The following is a 21005-nucleotide window of genomic DNA, read 5'->3' as shown; positions in this document are numbered from 1 at the left end:
ACAATCCTGAGACAATAACCTGAGCTGAAACCATGAGTCAAACTCCCAACCCACTGAGCCACCCAGGCGCCCCCACCCCACTTAGATAAATATTTTTTTAACTCTCTCTCTATTTTTTTAAAGATTTTATTTATTTATTTGACAGAGATAGACAGCCAGCAAGAGAGAGGGAACACAAGCAGGGGGAGTGGGAGAGGAAGAAGCAGGCTCCTAGCAGAGGAGCCCGATGTGGGGCTTGATCCCATAATGCTGGGACCACGCCCTGAGCCGAAGGCAGACGCTTAACGACTGTGCCACCCAGGCGCCCCCCCCACTTAGATATTTTTTAAGTGGCATATAAAATGTTCCACCCCAAGTTTAAATGGTTACAAATAATTAAATGATTGACTTATTTTAAATGCAAACGTTTTAAAATAAAAATGTTGAAAGCAAAAGTTGTTCTTTAAGATGTATCCAGTGGAATCCACATTCTTTGGTGATTTGATGTCACCATGATAATATGCAAGGCACATGGATGAGCTCACAGTTCAAATTTTATGTACTTTTCCTCCTTGAATGAGTAGAATTTTCATTCTACTTTCCCTACAGCTTTATACACAATGTTAGTTATAAATCTTTAGTGGTCAGGCTTTTCTAGTTTTCTTCAACAGAAATGTGCAATTGAATTGTGTTTTCAATTTCCTGTGAGCATAGGGTATAAAGTGTTAATAAAATTCTTTTGGGTTGAGTTATCACAAGCACTAGTAGTACACCTTGATCAAGACAGCATATATTACAAATGTTGATAGTTATTTAATGTAGAAGGAACTTTTTATTAAATCTTTCTCTATCTTTTTAAGTTTATTTATTTAAGTATTCTCTATACCCAATGCGGAGCTCTAACTCAGGACTCTAAGATCCAAAGTCACATGCTCCTCCCACGGAGCCAGCCAGGCGCTCTTAAGTATACATCTCTTAATGTGATGCATGGTGCTGATGTTTTTCTATTTTTCTAAACATTGTGTCTTTTTGGGTTGGTCTTTGGGAACTGAAAATTCATACCTTTTCCCCAGTTTTCCCTTAGACTTTCCTAAGAAATTCATAAGTTATTACTTCTATGTAATGAATCAAATTTTATAATCTGCAAAGTACAATTTTACTAGATCGATGATTTATGTGCTAATTGTGTATTAATTGTATTTATAGAATATATTATCACACAAATATTTTTACATGGTATTTCATCAAATAATTCCGTTTTATTATTACATAGTTTCTGCTTTCTTATCGTCTTTGATATGGTTGTCCCTGCCCCTAAATTGTAGATGTAGTCATGTAGGATTTTTTGCAAAATTTTATTGCTTTATATTTTTAATTTAAATACTTAAGTTGTCTGGATATTTTAAGTTTAAATACTTAAGCTCAGATTTAAATATGGAGTAAAAGAGGACTTGTAAAAAATATTTTACATATGCAAAGAACTACAATGATGAAGCTACTGTCACCAGCTGGCTCAGTCAGTGGAGCATGTGATTCATGATCTTGGCATTGTGAGTTCGAACCCCACATTGGATGTAGAGATTACGTAAAAATAAAATCTTAAAAAAAAAAAGAAAGAAAAGAAAGAAATAGATCTTTAGAAGCCAACAAATAGCTTTAATAGTTTTGAAAATGAATTAAGAAATAGGAAAACAAACCAATAAAACAAAGGTGAGAGTCCGATATTGGGAGTTTTATCTTCTAGAAAAAGGAAGCAAGTAGGGTGTCTGCTTTCGGCTCAGGGGGTGATCCCTGCGTTCTGGGATCGAGCCCCACATCAGGCTCCTCTGCTGGGAGGCTGCTTCTTCCTCTTCCACTCTCCCTGCTGTGTTCCCTCTCTCGCTGGCTGTCTCTCTCTCTGTCAAATAAATAAAATCTTAAAAAAAAAATAGAAAAGGAAGCAAGTAGATGGCTTCGTCTCCCCTCGGGACGGTGTGTCAGGTGGTGCATATAGAAGTCCACTGGAGGGAGCCACGCAAGAGGCTGTTTGACCAGCCCAGGTGGCCAAAGAGGGAGCTCCAGACCAAAGCCAGGAGAATGGAAAAGCTGAATCACAGCACTTACACGAAGTAGGGGGACATGCGTGATGTCCGAGCAGAGCAAAGAAGCACACTTTACATATCCGTTTGTAAGCAACCACATACGGGCTATTTTAGGAAACCAAGCAATAGAAAGAGACCAGTTCCCAGCTCAGTCACAAAATAGCCTCTCCATTCAGGCTTCCTTCATGATAGGTGATTGTCACCATTAAATACTTCCCTGGATCACCCACCCACCAGCTACCCACGTCAACTCTTCACCTCCATTTAACAATCAACTCGTTCATACCACCTGAAGGAGTTGATGAAGAAATAGAATAAAAAACAAGAATAAAGAAAATAATAGCAGGGGTAGGAAAATATGTTTAAGGACAGAAATAACAAAAATTATCCAAAAGGATCATTTGAATCTCTGAAACCTCCAGACTTACATTGTTATTTGTCCAATTATATACTGAAGAAAAGAAAGTGGGCAGCTTCTCACTGATCACAAGCACTTGGGGTGAGAGAGACACTTATTGTCTCCTTAATTGTATCGGGCTCTGAGACAGAAACAAATGAGAATCTCCCAGCACATGCCGTCAGTATGGGAACTCAAAGATTTTATTCTTTTTATGTAAGCAGAAAAATTATAATGTTCCTAATATTTGTGTATAAAACCAGACATTTTTATAAAAGATGACACAGGAAAATGTAGAACTCTAAAATACTTTTAAAACAGGTATCCTGGGCGTCTGGGTGGCTCAGTTGGTTAAGCATCTGCCTTTGGCTCAGGTCATAATCCTGGAGTCCCAGGATCCAGTCCCACATTGGGCTCCCTGCTCAGCAGGGAGTCTGCTTCTCCCTCTCCCTCTGACCCTCTCCCCAGCTCCTGCTCTCATTTGCCCATGCTCTCTCTCTCTCTCAAAAATAAAGAAACAAAAATCTTTAATTAAAAAAATAAAACAGTATCCTTAGAAGATTACCCTAAACGAAATCAGTGTAGTTAGGAACAGAAGGGTCCAGGGTATCTGAACCCCTTTCTGAGTATAACCCATTCTGCAGAATATCCCATTCTTTCTGCGTTCTCAGAAAGCGATAGGACACGGGATGCCCAAATGCGTGTGTGTGCTTATTGAAAGGAATCTATCCCAGTCCCAAAGCACACATTTAATGGAATATTTAACATTTAATGGAATATTTAACATGAGAGATTCTGAATCAGAAAATTGTTGAAATTTGGGACATAGAACACAGAGGCACAGAGCTAAGAAGCAGAGATTTTGCCAAATGATAGTTTAAGATATTTGAAGACCGTTGGGTATTCAAATATTTAAGCTATTCAAAGAAGTAGGTGAGAGGTTGGGGAGGAGAGAGAGCAAATGGATAGTTAGAAAGGCACAGGCTACTAACAATAGAGTCAGAATATGAAGTCCTAGTTTTCTGTCAAAGAGAGATACTTGTATTATGTGTCTGAAAGAGGACTTCAGGCACCTCCATTTTGACCTCAGTCATACTTTCTAACTGATTCAGTTCTTTCTAGCATATCTCTTAACTCAGGCCAAAGACCCTGCAGGCAAAGCATCCCCAGATGGGAACTGAAACTACCCCCTCAAGCAATGAGAACCGCCCTGAGCCAGCAACCCAATGATGATGACTGACCCCAAGACGATGGTCCACCTGACCTCACTGCCCATCTGCACGTATCCACCGACCTTTGTCCCACGTTTCCCTTATATAAACCTGGAAGTACTTTCAGCACTTTGGAGACAGTCTTTGAGATGCTAGTCTGCTGTCTTCCAGGTGTTGGCCTCCCTGAAATAAACTCCTTTCTTGTTTCACCACCGCTGGTCTCTCTGCCTTTGGATTTTGTCAGCAGTGACTGGCCACATCTCTTTGGGACCCCGGAGCCAGGGGCTCATGCACCCCTGCCGCCCAGTTATATTTCTGTTGAAGGATGTTTTTTCCAGTGAATCAATGCTTCACTAACGCTACATGAAAGACTAGGTAATAAACAATAACAAGGTAATAAATAATGATAAATAGTGAAACAGTGATAAGACTATCTAAAAAGTATAAGAGAAGCCTATAGAAGTATCTGTATTAAAGAAAGAAAGCAGGATAGTGGCCCTTGAATAAGAGAAAAGGAGCTGAGGAAAATCAACAAGCAAGAAAAGTAGAGACAGGAATCCGAAACCGAAAACTTGAAATATAACAAAATATCAAATTATCATTAAATGAAAGATAATGGCTCACCATATAAGTTTAACTTCCAAAGGAATTGTTTCGGTAAAAGTGCTCCCGGGAAATGATGTGTGTGCGTGTTTATTGTAGAAAACATGTATTTGTCGAAGGCAGTAAGTCATTGAATGCATGTGGGGAGCCGAGGCGATGGCAGATTGCTTGAGAGAAAGCACAATCCAGCATAAACACACCAGCCCGCGTGAAGCCTGGGTGAAAGTGGTGCTGTCCACATGGGCCCTGGACCTCATTAAAAATTGAGGAGACAGTCTCCCTAAAATCTATAAAGCACTGTCATTCTCCATCGACCAGTCTCTTGTGCAAACAACACAGCGCTGGCCGCGGTGATTGGCGTGACTCTGACAGGGCTGTTGTTCGTTTGTTTGTTTTTAACCTTTTGAAGCTTTAACGTAGATATGATTTCTGATAGGTTTTTACAAATACTGAAAGTAGCTTCCGGACCCTCTTCTTTTAAGGATCTTTGGAGATTCATAAGAACTACAGATTTGAACATTGCAGTTACCATCCAAGGAGAACGAAAATTCAGTGACTTCCCCAAAGTAATTAACATGAAATTACAAGTCCTGATTATTCTTAGCTTTTCACAAAATGCTCCACAGAGTTTTAAAAAGACACAAAAAGCATTTTTGGATTTAGATAAACCTTTTAAAATATAAAATGAGACCACAAAGCAGTGTGACAGGTTTTCTTTTGTATAATACATCTATTAAAGTTTATTTATTTATTTGAGAGAGAGAGAGTGGGAGTAGAGAGAGGGGGACAAGCCGACTCCTCGCTGAGCATGGAGCCCGACATGGGGCTCAATCTCAGGACACTGAGATCACGACCCGAGCTGAAATCAAGAGTCGGGTGGTTAACCGGCTGAGCCACCCAGGCGCCCCAGTGTGACAGGTTTTCTTCTGTCACTTGCAAACCCTTGAGAAGCAATCCTCAGAGCCCTAGAAGTGCCGTGGAAATATCTTCATTTTCCATCAGGATAAACTGCATCCAACCAAGAGTCAGGGGATCTGGGTTCTAGCCGGACAGGGCACTTTTTATGTTGCAATATCTGAGATTCCCCTCAAGCTTAGAGAAGATGACGAGGTCACCATTTGGATATGCAATGGGGTAAGAGTGATCATAAAAGCCCAGATACGAGGCCGGAAATTCTCAGCTTTCTATCCAAATGGCTGTGTGGTGAGGAGAAGCTAAACTCCGTGTTGAAACTTCGGAATCTCTGAGCTCACCTCTTTCCAGAGCTGTGATTGTCATGCCCCCCACAGCAGGAATGACAGTGGCATCAAGGGAACATCGCACTAATTCTCTGACAAAGATTTGTCCAAGGTATTATTATTGTAAACGATTATTAGCGATTAATGAAAATGCCCAACGAGATGGTCAAAATTAACTAGAAGAGAAACTTTGCACTGGTTTCCAGGGTGACGGGAAGCAAGTATCCTCAGACGCAGTAAATCAGTGTAGAGAATCTAATTTCACTTTCCAGAGAGAATTATGGTTCCTTTGAGGAATCGATTTCCCTGGATGTGTAATTCCATATACTTTTCTTTACAAATTTCAGATACTCAGACATTTATGATATGAAAAGTGAAATAGAAACACCAAAAAATAGTGTATAATGAGACTGCCAAGGAGGAAGAAGTAAGAACCCTTTTCCCCTCACTAATGTCATCTTAACAAGGAGGTAATGTTTGATTAAATCCAAAACTGTTAAGAGGAAAATTAATATAACCATATTGAAGCAGCTCCTGAATTATACATGAAGGAAGTTTGGGGAAGATTGGTGGTTTCTGCAGCCTCCGTGGAACCGTGGTTCTGAAGAATCTAGGAACCAAGGCCAACACTGTTGTGTAGATGGCCCTATTAAATATTTTGGATATGAAAAGAGGGAGGGTTTATCCTACCTTCTGGTGCGGATTCATCTTCCCTGATTATCCAGAGAACTTTCTTTATCTTGTTTCTGAGAACTAATTAACATGATGTCATCATCTCAAGATAATCAAAATCCCTTCAGATTACACTGTGATATGGAACAGAAAAGTTGCGGTAGCCCCATGGAGAGAGAGTGAATGTGAATGCTTTCTTATCCAGGTGATTGAAAATTGCTTTTGATCCTCCTTCCTGATAGAGACGAAAGACAGCACGTACTTTAGACTAATAGCCACATTCCGGAGCTCGTGTTAATCTGTCCGTACAAGGTTAATCCCTCTGCATGCCTGGGGCACATGGAACCGCCCCACGGTTAGGTTCAGGGTGGTTCACTCTCACCTGCCATGATCCGTCTCGTTTTTGCAATGGCCAGATTTTGGCCTGTGATGGGGCCTGTATTCCCTTTGTCTTTGAGGCTACAATTCTACCTGGATACAGTACAGTATTTTGATTAGTTAAGGCGGTTTCAGGAGCATTCATTTGGCTCTTCTTACCATCGTGAATTTTACTTCACAGGACATACAACCAATGCGTGTGCTCTGCCAGCAGCCAGGTGGAGCCATCATGACTTTATAGTCCAAGACCAGAGAGATGACAATGAGGTAAGTTCACAGAACCATTGGATCCAGTATAAAATGAACTTGAGTTGGGTAACCTCTGATCTCCATATGTTTGAGTTTAACATGAGGACTGTGATTGATTTTTTTCTTTTTTTCTTTTAATCAAAGTATAGTTGACATATAATAGGTTAGTGTCAGGTGTACAACATGGTGATTCAACAATTATATGCCTTACAAAATGCTTACCACAAGTGTAACTGCCATCTGTCACCATGCAAAATTAATACGATATTATTGACTGTATTCCCTGTGCTGTACTTTTCATCCCCATGCCTTATTTATTTTATAACTGGAAGTTTATACCTCTTATGTTACCCTGGTAATTGGGTAAGCTCCTTATCTATATCCAAAAGCCCTCAATAGATCTGGGTATCCCTTTTTTCCCAGTGTGGAGTTACTTGGGTCCATGGCCATAGGTCCCACTGGTAAAAGACTCCGTGAATATATGTTTATTTATACTTACAGAGGCTCTGTTGGTTCCATTCTCAAGGACACCAGGTCCCCAGGTTCCCATTCAAGCAATGGGCTCTGTGAACTGGTTTAGATGTCAAAGCTGTATAAGGGCTCACAGTTATCTGCTCAGTTGCTGACATGAGTCTTCTGCAGTCCCATTCTTTATCATTTCATCTGTAGAAGGTGAGCAGTGCCGTCGCTGGCTACCGATGCTATCTCATACCTAGAACAAGGCCAGTTTGCCACAGACACAGATCCTTATGGATAGAGGCCCCCAGGTTGCAAAGCCAGACTTGCTTCCAGTCATAGCAGTCACACCCATCTTGCTTCTGACAGTGAGCTGTTACCATCCGGCTCCTGTTGTATGGAATGCTATTGACACTAGGGAGCCCACTTTCTTAGTCACTTTCCTGTCCTCACCAGGATCTTCAGAGGACAAAAGCTCACCAGTGAGCTTCTCGGTGATGCTGGAGCCCATCTGACTAATAATAATACAGGATGTATTGCTTTTGTGAGAGGAGTGATCTCTGGGCCCTCTCCAGGACCATACTCAGCTGGGTTATGGTAAGCATAATCAGCTCCAGGGCTGTTCTAGTGGGTTCTCTGGATTCACATCATCTTTTTTTTTTTTTAGTTTTATTTATTTAAGTAATCGCTACACCCAACGTGGGACTAAACTCATGACCCCAAGATCAAGAGTCACACACTCTCCTAACTGAGCCAGGTAGGCACCCCTAATAATTCAATTCCTTTTTTTTTTTAAGACTTTATTTAGTCATTTGAGAGAGAGAGAGAGAGAGTGAGTGAGAGCATCAGCAGGGAGGAGGGTCAGAGGGAGAGGGACAAGCAGACTCCCTGCTGAGTGTGGGGCTTAATCCCAGGACCCTGAGACCATGACCTGAGCCGAAGGCAGACACTTAACCAACTGAGCCAGCCAGGCGCCCCTAGTAATTCAATTCTGACATGTCCCTTTGCTGGAACTCTGACCCTCACAATTTGCTAAAGCAATTCCAGCATTTCTGCCTCATTTACCGTGGCATCATCATGTTAGATCTTGAAAGAGCTCTCCCAGTAGGGTCAAGGGCCAATGTCATGTGTTTTTACAAGATGTCAAATCTTGAGTCACTGTGAGTGCCCTCATGTCGATAAACACTTCCGTGCCCAGCCTTTTCCACAGCAAGTGAACACCCTCGCAGTGCACTTTGCCCCTGTTCCCTCAGTGGCCATCAATACAAACGAGACACAGCACACAGCTCATTTGGTAAATCAGCTATTTCCTCACCAAGGCTCTGCTGAGACTTGAACCTAGTTACTGGGTTCCCGGTCATGCAGGGGGCAGAAGTGGAATTTGAGGTGGGCAGACGTCATCTTGTGAGGCAGCCACTTCAGGAGGCCTTTGTGTGGCCACAGGATAGTGGGAGCCTGCTCTCCTCTTGCAAAGGTAAAGCGACTGCTTCCATAGACCTAGAGGTTTTTTAGGGGGAATCTAGGGGTTCAGTGATCTCAGGAATCTTGGTATCAGGGTCTTACTCCTTCAGCTTTAGTGTCCTGGTTTAGCAGAGAAGACCTACAAGGTCTGTGCATTGACATCTCTTTAATTCCACTGACTTTATAATGAAATCCTGGCCTTAATTTTTGCAGTTTGCCTTCTTGCTACAAGAAATGAGGGTCCAGGGGTACCTGGGTGGCTCAGTTGGTTAAGTGTCTGCCTTCAGCTCAGGTCATGATCTCAGGGCCCCGGGATTGAGCCCTGCATTAGGCTCCCTGCTCAGTGGGGAGTCTGCTTCTCCCTGTCCCTCTGCCTCCCCGCCCCATGCTCTTCCTTTCTCTCAAATAAATAAGTAAAATCTTCAAGAAAAAGAAACAAGGGTCTATTTAAATGCTGCCATGGCGGAATTCTGACTCTCAGAGCATGTCCGTAGGTTATGATTGGCCACACGCCCAACTCTAGAACTTTCCAATCACTTTCCCCACATACAGTTCAAATTCTAGAACCAATGTGTAAGTTAGTGCTTCACTTTCCATCTGTACCTCATCCCAATCCACCACATGTCTTTCCAATGTCCCCATGTGGCACTTAGCATTAGCAAAACAGTCCTCACTGTCACCTGACCAACAGTTGACCGTTCTATACCGATGATCTTAGAATTGGTTCCCCCAAAGAAGATCCAGAGATAAGGACTTAAATGGCATGTTCTACATTGAAGATGGTCCGCAGAAAAAAAGTGAGGAAGTGGGGAAGTGAGACAAAGAAGGTGGAAAAGCCATTCACTGTGGCTTAACGAGCAGGTTTGTGGTCACTCCCACTGAGGGAACCTCTGAGCAGCTGTGTGGAACAAACTCAGAATCATCCCAGTTCAGTACGGGAGGCTGCGACATTTCCCCACCAACTCCCATGCCCCAGTGTTTGAGGGGACCCTCAGAAACTTTATTTCCTATCTCTGGTACCTGTCTGTGCAGCCAAGAAAGTTCATGTGGTACCCCTCAGGTCCAGAAAGCCTCAGGCAGAGAAAAGACGCCCATACCTGGGATGTAAAGATGACAACACATCGGGGAAACCCTCTTGCTTTACAGTCGCAGGTGAACTTGGGGGGCCAAGGGGGTGGGGGGGGCGACAACAGTGTATGTGCATCTCTATGCGATCAGTGGACAAACCAGAGGTTCCATCTCCAAAAGGACCATCAAATGCAACTACTCTATTCCTCCTGGTGGGGACCTGAGAAACTCACCATATTGCTTAGAGCAAGTTCAGAGAATCACATTTTCTCCAAATCCTTATTAATTTTAGGAAAAGAAATTTTTCTCATTGGAAAGTGTCTAACAGGACTCTTCAAGATTATGAGATCATATATGTTAGCCATGGGCATTTACACCCACATGGTGTAAGAGTTGCCAATTTTCTTTCACCAGGAAGGTGAAGCTGAGGTAGGCGAAATATTTAATTATGGAGGGAAAAGTATGGGTTCTTCTAAATTATTTTTCTGTGTAAAAGAAAGTATATCAATCATAAAGTACAATTATAATTTTTTTAAAGGCTGACATTAAGACAAAAGACCTTGGAAAATCATAGGTAGCTCCAAGACTGTTTATTTATTTAGTTAATTTCTAAAATTTTTTTAAAAGATTTTATTTATTTGAGAGAGAGAAACAAAGATAGAGAGAGCATAAGCAGGGAGGAGAGGGAGAAGGAGGCTCCCCCAAGTAGAGTTCGATCCCAGGACCCCAGGAACATGATCTAAGCTGAAGGCGGACGCTTAACCGACTGAGCCACCCAGGTGCCCCTAAAAGACAGTTTAAATACCAGTTTGCGATGGGTGGGCGGAATTTTCCACCAGAAAAACAGTGAAATTAAATTTCAACAGCGGAGTAGATACCACATGGAGAAATATGGGAAAACCCTCTTCCCCTTCCATAGCAGAGAGGTATCACTTCCCTTTGCACCTAGGTGGGCTTGCCTGAGAGCCCATGGGCTGCCACACACACCAGGTCCACACACATACACTCCGGGCCAAAGAAAGTTACAAAGCCCAGAGAAACTGGCGCATCTTGATGGGCGGAGCTACCGAGTCTCACTGTAAAGGAGGCCCCTTAACAGGAGCCATAGATTAATGGTCCCCGTTTTGCCAACCTTAGACTTTTCTCTTTCTCTCCCCAGAAACGACTCATTAGCGCTCAAATTTTTACCCGTTGTCTATAATTAGGCACTTCCCTAATTTGCCTGTCTTCCCCCAGAAAAGCAAAAGTCCATTTTCTTTCTCAAGCTGTGCAGTAACGGGCAGTAATCAGTTGAGAAAGCCCCACGGAGGCCTCATCTTGAACTCCATGTGCTCATCAAATATTTTTCTGGAAACTGTAGATCCGTTCAGAAGAAGGAGGGAGGTTGGGATTGCACAGCAATTCATACTATACATTCTTGGATGTTTTGTCTAATTCTATCTAGAAAAACATCTAGTTCCGCTGTATTTTTTCTCATGAAAGGATGGGAAAGTATGAAGCACAGCTAAGCCTCTTCCCACTTACAGATCTGGATCATTTGGGTTGGATGCGACTCATGTTTATCTTGTCCTTTGGCTTATTGCTTCTGAGACGAATGAATGTGTTTGGAATATGTCTAAAACTCACATACCCTCAAGAGAAGTAATTTTTTCTACCTTTGTCAGCATCAGAGAAATGTAATTAAAAACAAAATCTCCCAGGGGCACCTGGCTGGCTCAGTCAGAAGAGCATGTGACTCTTGATTTCAGGGTTGTGGGTTTGAGCTCCACATTGGGTGTAGAGATTACTTAAAAATAAAAATCTTTAAAAAAAAAATCTTCCAACCCAGGAAACCTACAAAGGTAGAAGAAAAAGAAATTTCATTATTGAATAAGCATCAAGCCAAAATGTGATATGGATCACAGGCAGCTATGAAGAGATTACAAAGACAGAAAGGAATCTCACCCTTTTACGTGGTCAAGCAGATACAACCCATTGCGTACATGTTCCCAAGACAGACAATAAATGACTAGCCATCCAGCAAGAGACGTGACAGCACGATTTATTCCATACTTCATCCTAAATTCACCTGGTAATGGGGTGATCATCTGTGTTAGTTCATTGGTTTTATACAAAGGGAAAATAAACTCTTATCTTCATGACAGGAGATAGTTTTTCAGCTGGGAGCAAGGTACCCACTGAAGATAGGCTCCTGCCCTCCCACAGAAACTGTGAGATAGGGGTGCTATCTCCCTGGATGTTTACATTTTAAAGGGATGGCTCCCAGGTCTTTGAGAAAAACATTCCTGGGTCATAAAGCTGACAAGAGTCTTACTTATTTGTTCGTTTGTTTGTTTGTTTTCGAGTATAGTTAACATAGAGTGTGATATTAGTTTCAGGTGTACAATAGAACGATCCAACAATCTATACATTATTCAGTGCTCATCACAGTACGTGTCCTCTGGCAAGAGTCTTACTTAGCTTCCAAGAAGATTTTACACACTTCGAAGAGACAGAGAAAGAGCTTACAATTGCAAAATTTCTCAAGTTAATGCTCTAAAAAAAGGGAAGGGAAGGAAAACTCTTCCTTTATTTTCAACAGGGAAAATTAAGCCTCATTTCTCATTCGTATTTGTCCTTACATCAGGAGGGAGCCCTTCCGTGTTAGCCCATGGTTGTTAGCAACCCATGGCGTTCCGGGTACTCGCAGCTCTCATCAGCTTAAGATGAATTCATCCATTCCTTCATTCGTCGGATTATAATTAAATCTTAAGTTTCCAGAAACAAGCCTGGACTTTGTTGGTTCAGAAGTGAGTTAGACAGAGTCCTTTCATCAAAGAATTATATTCCTTTGAGGAGGAGAGACAATAAATAGATAAATGAATAAATTTACTTAATTTATTTCCATGTGAATTACAGGTGCTGTTAAGGGTATGAAGATAAAATAGCAAAAAGGACCACACTTGATGGGAAGTGTTACTTTAGGAAAAACTTTTTTTTTTAATTTTAGGAAAAATTTTATGTGGAGGTAGTATTTGAGCTAAGATGTGGAGGAAGAGATGGGGTTCTACAAGAGAAGAGGAGGGTCAAAGGCAGAGAAATTGAGAAAAACTTTGAGATTTTTGGCCTGACCAAGAGAATGAATCTCAGTGAGTCACTATGCATGGGGACACAGGGACAATGCACATTGGAAGTTTGAGATGTTTTTTAAACATCCAAGTATAAATGTTAAGAAGACAATCGGCTACATAGTTTTCAACTCACATTAGATGCCCGGGAAGGATATATAAATGTGGGAGTCATCATCATTTAAAACAGGAATCCAGACACCCTTTTCTGGCTATGATGGAGTGCTTGGTGGAAGCCTCATGCTCCCATGAAAACCAGATTAAAACGGAAATAAGATTTTAAGAAATGAATCTGTATGACATCATCAGAGATCCGCCTAGGGAACTAGGATCTGAGTGGGCAGATGGCAAAAGGAAGTGAACCAGAACGAGAGCCAAAAGTCTTTATCCGATTGTTGCCTATTGGCACTGGGCTATTAATAGCGGAAGGGAGCCTGAAAACCCAGGCCCACGGAGGTCTGGGCAGCGTGGTTGCTAGGGGTTGGGGAAGTAAAGCAAAACAAATGGCAGGATTGCACTGTGTGGATGGTAGGGAAGCCAGGATTTGGGTGGCCAATAATCCAGGGATAGGACGCCAGAGGATGAGACCCCAACGTATGACTTGGTTTCTCCTTCCTCTTGAGGCATTTGCCAAATTCTTGGACTGCAATGAGTAGGGGAAGAAGAAGTTGGACAGAAAACCTCTAAAATATCCCACAGTCTCTCAGGCTAGAGAGGAAAACATCAAATTTCAAGACCCAGCAAAGCATAGGGAGCCTTATAATTATTTTTTAAAATATTTTATTTATTTGAGAGACAAAGAGTGGATGAGAGAGAGAGAGAGCACAAGTCAGGGGGAGGGGCAGAGGAAGAGGGAGAAGCAGACTCCCCACTGAGCAGAGACCCCCCCCAACTTGGGGCTCCATCCCAGGACCCCGGGATCATGACCTGAGCTGAAGGCAGATGCTTAACCAACTGAGCCGCCTGGGTGCCCCCATAGGGACCCTCATAAATGCACTACACTTTTGGTTGGGACATCTCCAGTCGCACTCCAGAAGTCACTGATCCAGAAGTAGATGGAATTAAAATAGGGCAAATCTGCCTCCTGTCATCTCAATCCCTTAGCGGATTAGGATAATCTTCCCCTATCCCCATGGGGAAGTGAATAAATGTATTACTTAAATAGATTGATGGGACATAATACTGAATCCAGAAATAGACCAACATATATTATGATCACCCGGTTTTTGACAAAGCTGTCAGTGAACTGTAATAGAGAAAGAATCACCTCTCCCACATGTGGTGCTATGTCAGATGGAAATTCGCACAGAAAAATTAATTCACAATGAACTACAGACTTAAATATGAAAGGCCAAAACAATAAAGATCCAAACAAAAAGTTATTTTGTGGTAGGCAAATGTACCTGAAAAAGGAACAGAACAGTTCTTTAAAGAAAAAATGGATAAATTGGATTTCATGAAGAACTTCTCTTTATCAAAGTCAGCACCAAAGGGCACAGGGGAATTGGGGCAGTGATAGAACTTGATTATAGCGGTGGTTATACAGCTGCAGGGTTAACTAGGTGAATTCACTATCTCTTGGGCAGATAAACACTGGCTGTGCTAAGGGAGAAAAGGGATTATACCCCAAAGAAGCTCCAGATCCTAGTTGGCTTGTACCATCAGGATCAGGAGTCTGAATATTCAACATACCTCACTCTCTGAGCCTCAGTGTTTCCTTCTTCTGGGAAGGAAATAGAATAGACATGTCTTCATTGGTCACTGGGAGGATTTAATGCTTAGAATAGTGGCAGGCTTGTCCCTCTCCCTCTGCCCCTCCCTCTGCTTGTGCTCTCTTTCTCTCAAATGAATAAATAAAATCTTAAAAAGAGAGAAAGAGAGAGTGTGTCCTCTGGGCAGCAGACACAAAAGCCAGGGTACCAGGCATGTACAAAATCTCTTTTCTCAGAAACACCACAGATCTGGGGTGGGGCAGAGGGAGAGCACAGATGGTACCCAAAATTTGCAATTCATATTTTATGCCCCTGAGGCTTCCCCAAACCTTTATGTCCCCAAGTCTCCTGTAACTTTAAACTGCATCCCTCTGGTCACGGGTTCAGCTCTGTAATGCATCATTTACTCAGCAAATATGGAATGTGTGCTCACTCTTTGTAGTGGTGAGCACCGGGGCTCGCCAGGGAGAGGACCCAGGCTTCACTCTCCCTGAACTCTCCAACTCACCTAGAAGAGAGACAGAAAGTAGGACAGTCAGGTTGACGTGCTCCAGGGAGGCAAAGGCAGCCACTCTCTTGCTCTCTGCTGAGCTCCCAGCCTCTTGAAGTTTTGTCTGATCAGTCCAGAGACCTAGCACAGTGGCTGGCACCTAGGAGGTGTTTAGTAAATATTTGTTTTACTGATTGCATGAATGAATGAATATGTGTATGAGAAAGATTGTAAAGATAAGACGTAAGAGGATGGGGGGCGCCTGGGTGGCACAGCGGTTAAGCGTCTGCCTTCGGCTCAGGGCGTGATCCTGGCGATCTGGGATCGAGCCCCACATCAGGCTCTTCTGCTATGAGCCTGCTTCTTCCTCTCCCACTCCCCCTGCTTGTGTTCCCTCTCTCGCTGGCTGTCTCTATCTCTGTCGAATAAATAAATAAAATCTTTAAAAAAAAAAAAAAAAGACGTAAGAGGATGGGATGCCTGGTTGGCTCAGTCAGTTAAGCGTTTGCCTTCAGCTTAGATCCTGGGATTGAGTCCCGCATCAGCCTCCCTACTCACCGGGCAGCCTGCTTCTCCCTCTGCCTGCTGCTCCCCCTGCTTGTGCTCTCTCTCTCTCTCTGACAAATAAATAAATAAAATCTTTTAAAAAAAAGTAGGAGGACAAATTCAGAGAAAGAGAGAGAGATGCCTGCAGAAAGAATATGCTTAGGGAAAGCCCGCAAAGGGGAACAAAGATAGAGGAAACATTAGCATGGGCAGACAGTGGCAGGCTGCCTACCTGCCAGCCTGTGGGGCCATCTGCGAGGAGCAAGAAAGTAGGGAAGCCTCGGGTCAGCAAGGATCCCTGCCCCCACCCAGTTATGTCCTGAGGAGGTCACACGACGTGAGAGGCTCCTTCTCCTCCGCGTGAGGAATCTGGGGCCATTTCATGCCAGAATGGGCCTTAGCAGGTGCAGAGCCAGCAAATCCAAGGCAAGGACACATCTCTTGATAGCCTGGCTCTGGTGGCCAGTGGGGCTTGTGTTCACAGGTTCAACAGGAAAGTAGCGAAGAAAGAGACAGTTCTCAACTGGCTGGCACCCAAGGCTCAGCACAGAGGAAGCAGATAGAAACATCCATCTTCTGAAAGAGATATATTTGTACATGTTGGATTTTTTAAAAAAGATTTATTTATTTATTTGAGAGAGAGAGAGAGTGCGTGCTAGAGCACAAGCAGGAGTGGCAGAGGCAGAGGGAGAAAATCTCAAGCAGACTCTGTGCTGAGCACAGAGCCCGACGTGGGGCTTGTTCTCATGACCCTGAGATCACAACCCAAGCCCAACTGCACCAGCCAGACCGCCCCTATTTGCACATGTTTAAAAGCTGCTGCCTAAGTGTCAGACTGCCAACCAGCCTGAATGTAGTGCTGACTGAGATCCTCCCCCTTGGGACACTGACATGTCTTGGCACACCCTCAACGACTAGGAGCCACTAAATAGAAAGTCGGCTACTTGGACAATCACCAGAGTTTGAGAGACAAGAGATAGGGCAGGGTCGACTGATAAGGTTAATCTCCCACACGAGGCCACTCAGCCACTCGCCAAGACTGGGAGAGGTGGCTGTTCTCTCTCATGCGTAAGAACGAATGCAGAGAGTCAAGGAACATGAAGAAACAGAGGGATGTGTGCCAAATGAAAGAAGGAGATCAAACCTCAGAAGGACCTTAATGAAACAAAGATGAGTGATTTCCCTGATCCGGAGAAAAAAGGATAAGTGCCTTGTGTACTTTCAATGTCAATTTAATGCACATTTGCTGTATAAACACAGGGACCCGGAGGCTGGAGGCCGGTAGAATAAAAACCCTGAAGTAATTCCAGGAATACTTACTCAGAGAGAAAATACGAAACCTAGAGAGCGAGAGAGAGAGATCCCGAGACACAGTCAGTTAGAAATCACCATTCTCACCCTATAGAGGGTAAGAGCAGGCAGCAGCCTGAAAATCAGTGCTAACATTCGATGTCCTGGACCATGAGCGCTGGAAGGAAGCTTATCGCCAAATTCCAGTCCCGTGCGTTTTGTATTGTGGGTATTTTGTCCTTTTATTGATTCTGCATTGGACAGGCTTTAGAGAGGGTAAGACAAAGGATTATTAGAATTGAGTGCCTTTGGGGACATCTAACTGACATAATAATATTCAGATCATTTGTGTACAGAGGTATGTACACGATATACTGTATGTATATATTCACTATGTATGTAACTATAACTCATTCTGGGAAACTTAAGATTTTTCCCACTAGTGCTGTAGATATTTAGTTACTTTTTGCTTTTCTTTAGGAATTTTCTGAATTTGAGGCTTAAAAAAAATCCAGTAGTGGCGCGCCTGGGCGGTTCAGTTGGTTGGGTGTCTGCCTTCAGCTCAGGTCATGAACCCAAGGTCCTGGGATCCAGTCCTGAGTTGGGCTCACCGCTCAGTGGGGAGTCTGCTTCTCCCTCTGCCTGCGGCTTCCCCTGCTTGTGCTCCCTCTCTCTGACAAATAAATATTTTTTAAAAAAATTCCAGTATAATTAACATACAGTGTTAGATTAGTTTCAGGTGTGCGTTATACTCATTCAACAATTCTAAACATTACTCAGTGCCCATCATGATAAGTGCCCTCTTGATCCCCTTCACCTATTTCACCCATCCCGCCACCCACCTCCCCTCTGGTAACCATCGGTTTATTCTCTCTGTTTTTGTGTCTTTTTTCCTTTGTTCATTTGTTTTGTTTCTTAAATTCCACGTATGAGTGAAATCATGTGGTATTTGTCTTTCTCCGACTTATTTTGCTTAGCATTATACCCTCTAGATCCATCCATGTTGTGGCAGATGGCAAGATTTCATTCTTTTTTACAGCCAAGTAATATTCCTGTGTGTGTGCGTGCGTGTATTCCGTATATATATGCATATATACATATCTTCTTTATTTGTCTATCAGTGGACACTCGGGCTGCTTCCATAATTTGGCTATTGTAAATAATGCTGCAGTAAACATAGGGGTGCACCTATCTTTTTGAATTAGTAGAATTACTGGACCATGCGGTAATTCTATTTTTAATTTTTTGAGGAAGCTTCATGCTGTTTTCCACAATGGCTGCCCCGCTCTGCATTCCCACGAGCAGCGCACGAGGGTTCCCCTTTCTCCATATCCTTGCCGACACTTGTTGTTTCTTGTGTTTTTAATTTTAGGCATTCTGACAGGTGTGCGGTCCCATGTGTTATTTGCCCATACGTGAATATACTTGAAGAAAAGTTTAGGATGTATTTCAAGGTCTAATAAATTTGAACATACATTTTTGTTGGTATTAAAGGTAGTGAATAGGAATAGGCAGTCAAGAGCTTATGTAATTTGAATTAGGGAAACCAAAAAACAGATTTTAATATTGTAATTAGTAAAATGGCATCGTTCAGGGAAACTGACTTAGAAAGGACTAGAATTACTGATATGAAAGATACTGGAAGACCCCCTTTATCTCTCTTGAAACCAGAATTTTTTTTTTCTTTGTGACAATTTCTTTCTCTTTAAACCACATTCTCTTCAAACCAGTTTCCTATGAACCTAATTCAACAGAATGAAAAAGGTGTCCTCCCATAGTTGTCAGGTTTGTACTTGCTGGGCCTGTCAATGTGAAAGTTTTCCACTGCAAATTCTGAGGAAGGGATATTTATCCCTGAACAGCCCAGTATGGTTTCTGATAATGGAGTAGATAACGTAGGGAAAACGGGGCTTCCAAGACCCACTACGGCGGTTCCGGCTGGAGGCAACAGAAGGGGTCGTCGCCACTGAAAATACTGGAATCGGTTGTCAAGTTCTTGGAAGAACTTGACATCGGGTCACGAGAGAGAGGCGCCAGCTGTGGCAACCATCTCGGGCAGGCCCTGTGTCCTCGGCATGGGCCTCTGTGGGGACGTCTGCGTGGCCCATGCTTTCTCCTTCCGCCGGAAGTGGAATGCACACAGGTGGACACACAGGGGCTGCGCTGGTGCTAGGAGAAAGGCCCTGCCAGCGGATTCCATGTCCCCAAATAGACATATAAACATGCCAAGCGGGCATCTGGGTGGCTCAGTCCGTTCAACGTCTGCCTTCAACTCAGGTCCTGATCTCCGGGTCCTGAGATCAAGTCCCGCATTGGGCTCCCTGCTCAGCGGGGAGCCTGCTTCTCCCTCTACCTGCTGCTCCCCCTGCTAGTGCTCTCTCTCTCTCTTTCTCTCTCTCTAATAAACAAAATCTTTTCTAAAAACTGCCAGGCTGACTCCCTACACCGGTGATTTGGAACCTAAAGGGTGTTACACAGAGACTTGAATTGGATGAATGTGAGCGTGTCAGTGACAATTTCCTAGGTTGGCGACAAGTTCATCAGCACCTAGAGCAGCCCCAGATCCGGCGCTCTCAGTTCCCAGCACTGAAGAAGGTCCTGTGGAACACGTTTGAACAATGAGCACTAACAAGCAAGGGCTGGGAGGGAGGCCCTCGGCTGCGTGGATCCGACCCCGGGGAAGGGCGCAGCCTTTAAATTCCGAGCACCTGGAGTGGAGGCAGGATGCAGGTTCGGCCGGCGCAGGATGGAGCTCCAAGTGCCGGACGTGCCGCTGTTGAAGATCTTCTCCTTCCTGGACGCGTTCAGCTTGCTCCAGGCTTCCCAAGTGAACAGGGTAAATGCTCCCCACAATCTGCTCTCTGTGGGGTCCTACCCCCACCCCTCCACGAGTGTCGCACAGACCCCTCTCTGCTCAGCCCCTCCGCGTCGGGATCTAGGAGACCCCAGCCTCAGACCCCCGCAGGCTGCCTCACCGCTTACATTTACCGTGTTCTGGCCCGTTCACCCAGCGCCCACAGACCCAGCTCCCTGGCTTGCAGCGGCCGCTCCTGACCGGGTCGCAGGACAGCGGACTGATGCACTGGGTGTTGGGGAGTTCGCGTCCTTCGCTCTGAGGGCCTCACGTTTTGTTAAACGAAAAAGGACAAAGGAGTGTACAGCGTCTCTGTGCTGACTAAAGGGTCCTTGCGGCTCCCGTTTCAAGGCCCGGGAAACCCACGTTTCTCCTGCAAGAATTCCGAGCACCTGTCTTAGCAGAGATGGGCCTCTGCGGCTACCGTGTCGGGGTCCCCCCAGACCGGGAGGGCTTTGAGAGCCCGGCTGGCGGCCGGTGAACCGAGGAAGGCCTTGCTCCCCGAGCACAGGAGAGCAGAGGAGGAGCCAACGTTTGGGTAGTGACTGCCCGCTGCCCTCTTCCTTCCTCTCCCTCAGGGCTGGAACAGGGTGGCGGAGAACGACCAGCTGTGGAGGTGAGCCGGGGCAGGGTCCGGTGGGAAGGCAGGTGTTTCTCGTGGGAGGCCGCGGACCTCCGAGTGTGTACCGAGGCGGCTTGTGCAGGGCTGCGTGGGGAGAGGCACGAGTGAGGCTCACAGCGAGGAAAGGTTCAGGAGACCAGGGCTACTGGGGAGGCCAACTGACCAGGGGCAGCCTGGGGGGCCGATGACTCTGTTTCCAGAAGCCTGTGTCTGAAGAAATGGAGCCTCTGCAACTTCTCTGGGTGCCTGGGCTCACAGACCTGGAAGCGGCTCTTCCTCCAACAAACGAAGCTGGAGCACCGGATGGCGGCCGTGAAGCCAGAGGACTTTCTCTTCAGAGAAGCGAGCGGGAACCTGGGTACGGGGATGGGGCGCCCGGGAAGAACGTGACAAACGGGTTTTAAGAAATGCACTATTTTCGTATGGTGACTAAGATAATATAATAAAAAATCATTAAAAAAAAAAAAAGAAAGAAATGCACTATTTTCCCCCCTGTGTCTTCATTCAGTGAAGAGAAAGAAAATGACAGCTTCTGGCGCTGGGTTGCTGTGGTAGAGGTCACGGTCGGCCTGTGTCTTCTCTTGTCCCCCA

The 21005-nt window shown here is 44.3% G+C and overlaps 1 protein-coding gene across 10 annotated transcripts in view; it reads left to right on the top strand.

The window, feature by feature from the left end:
• The window catches only part of FBXW12 (F-box and WD repeat domain containing 12), a 68490-nt gene that overhangs the window by 28771 nt on the left and 18714 nt on the right, over positions 1-21005 (top strand). For 3 of the 10 annotated variants that reach the window (XM_040628877.1, XM_040628874.1, XM_008703843.2), the window contains 6 exons: positions 3570-4043; positions 6741-6826; positions 7721-7861; positions 19370-19774; positions 20371-20408; positions 20615-20772. In XM_040628877.1, coding sequence (XP_040484811.1) covers positions 19685-19774; positions 20371-20408; positions 20615-20772 — 286 coding nt within the window. In that variant the 5' untranslated portion in view covers positions 3570-4043; positions 6741-6826; positions 7721-7861; positions 19370-19684. Of the gene's footprint in view, positions 1-3569; positions 4044-6740; positions 6827-7720; positions 7862-7931; positions 8022-19369; positions 19775-20370; positions 20409-20614; positions 20773-21005 lie in introns of all 10 variants that reach the window. The other 7 variants (XM_040628876.1, XM_040628871.1, XM_040628875.1 and 4 more) reach the window with 4 other exon arrangements.

The sequence above is a fragment of the Ursus maritimus genome, unplaced genomic scaffold, assembly GCF_017311325.1.
Source record: "Ursus maritimus isolate PB19 unplaced genomic scaffold, ASM1731132v1 scaffold_14, whole genome shotgun sequence".
In the NCBI taxonomy this organism is placed as follows: domain Eukaryota; kingdom Metazoa; phylum Chordata; class Mammalia; order Carnivora; family Ursidae; genus Ursus; species Ursus maritimus.
The sequence above is the reverse complement of the archived record's forward strand: the minus strand, read 5'-3'. Positions and strand labels throughout refer to the sequence as shown.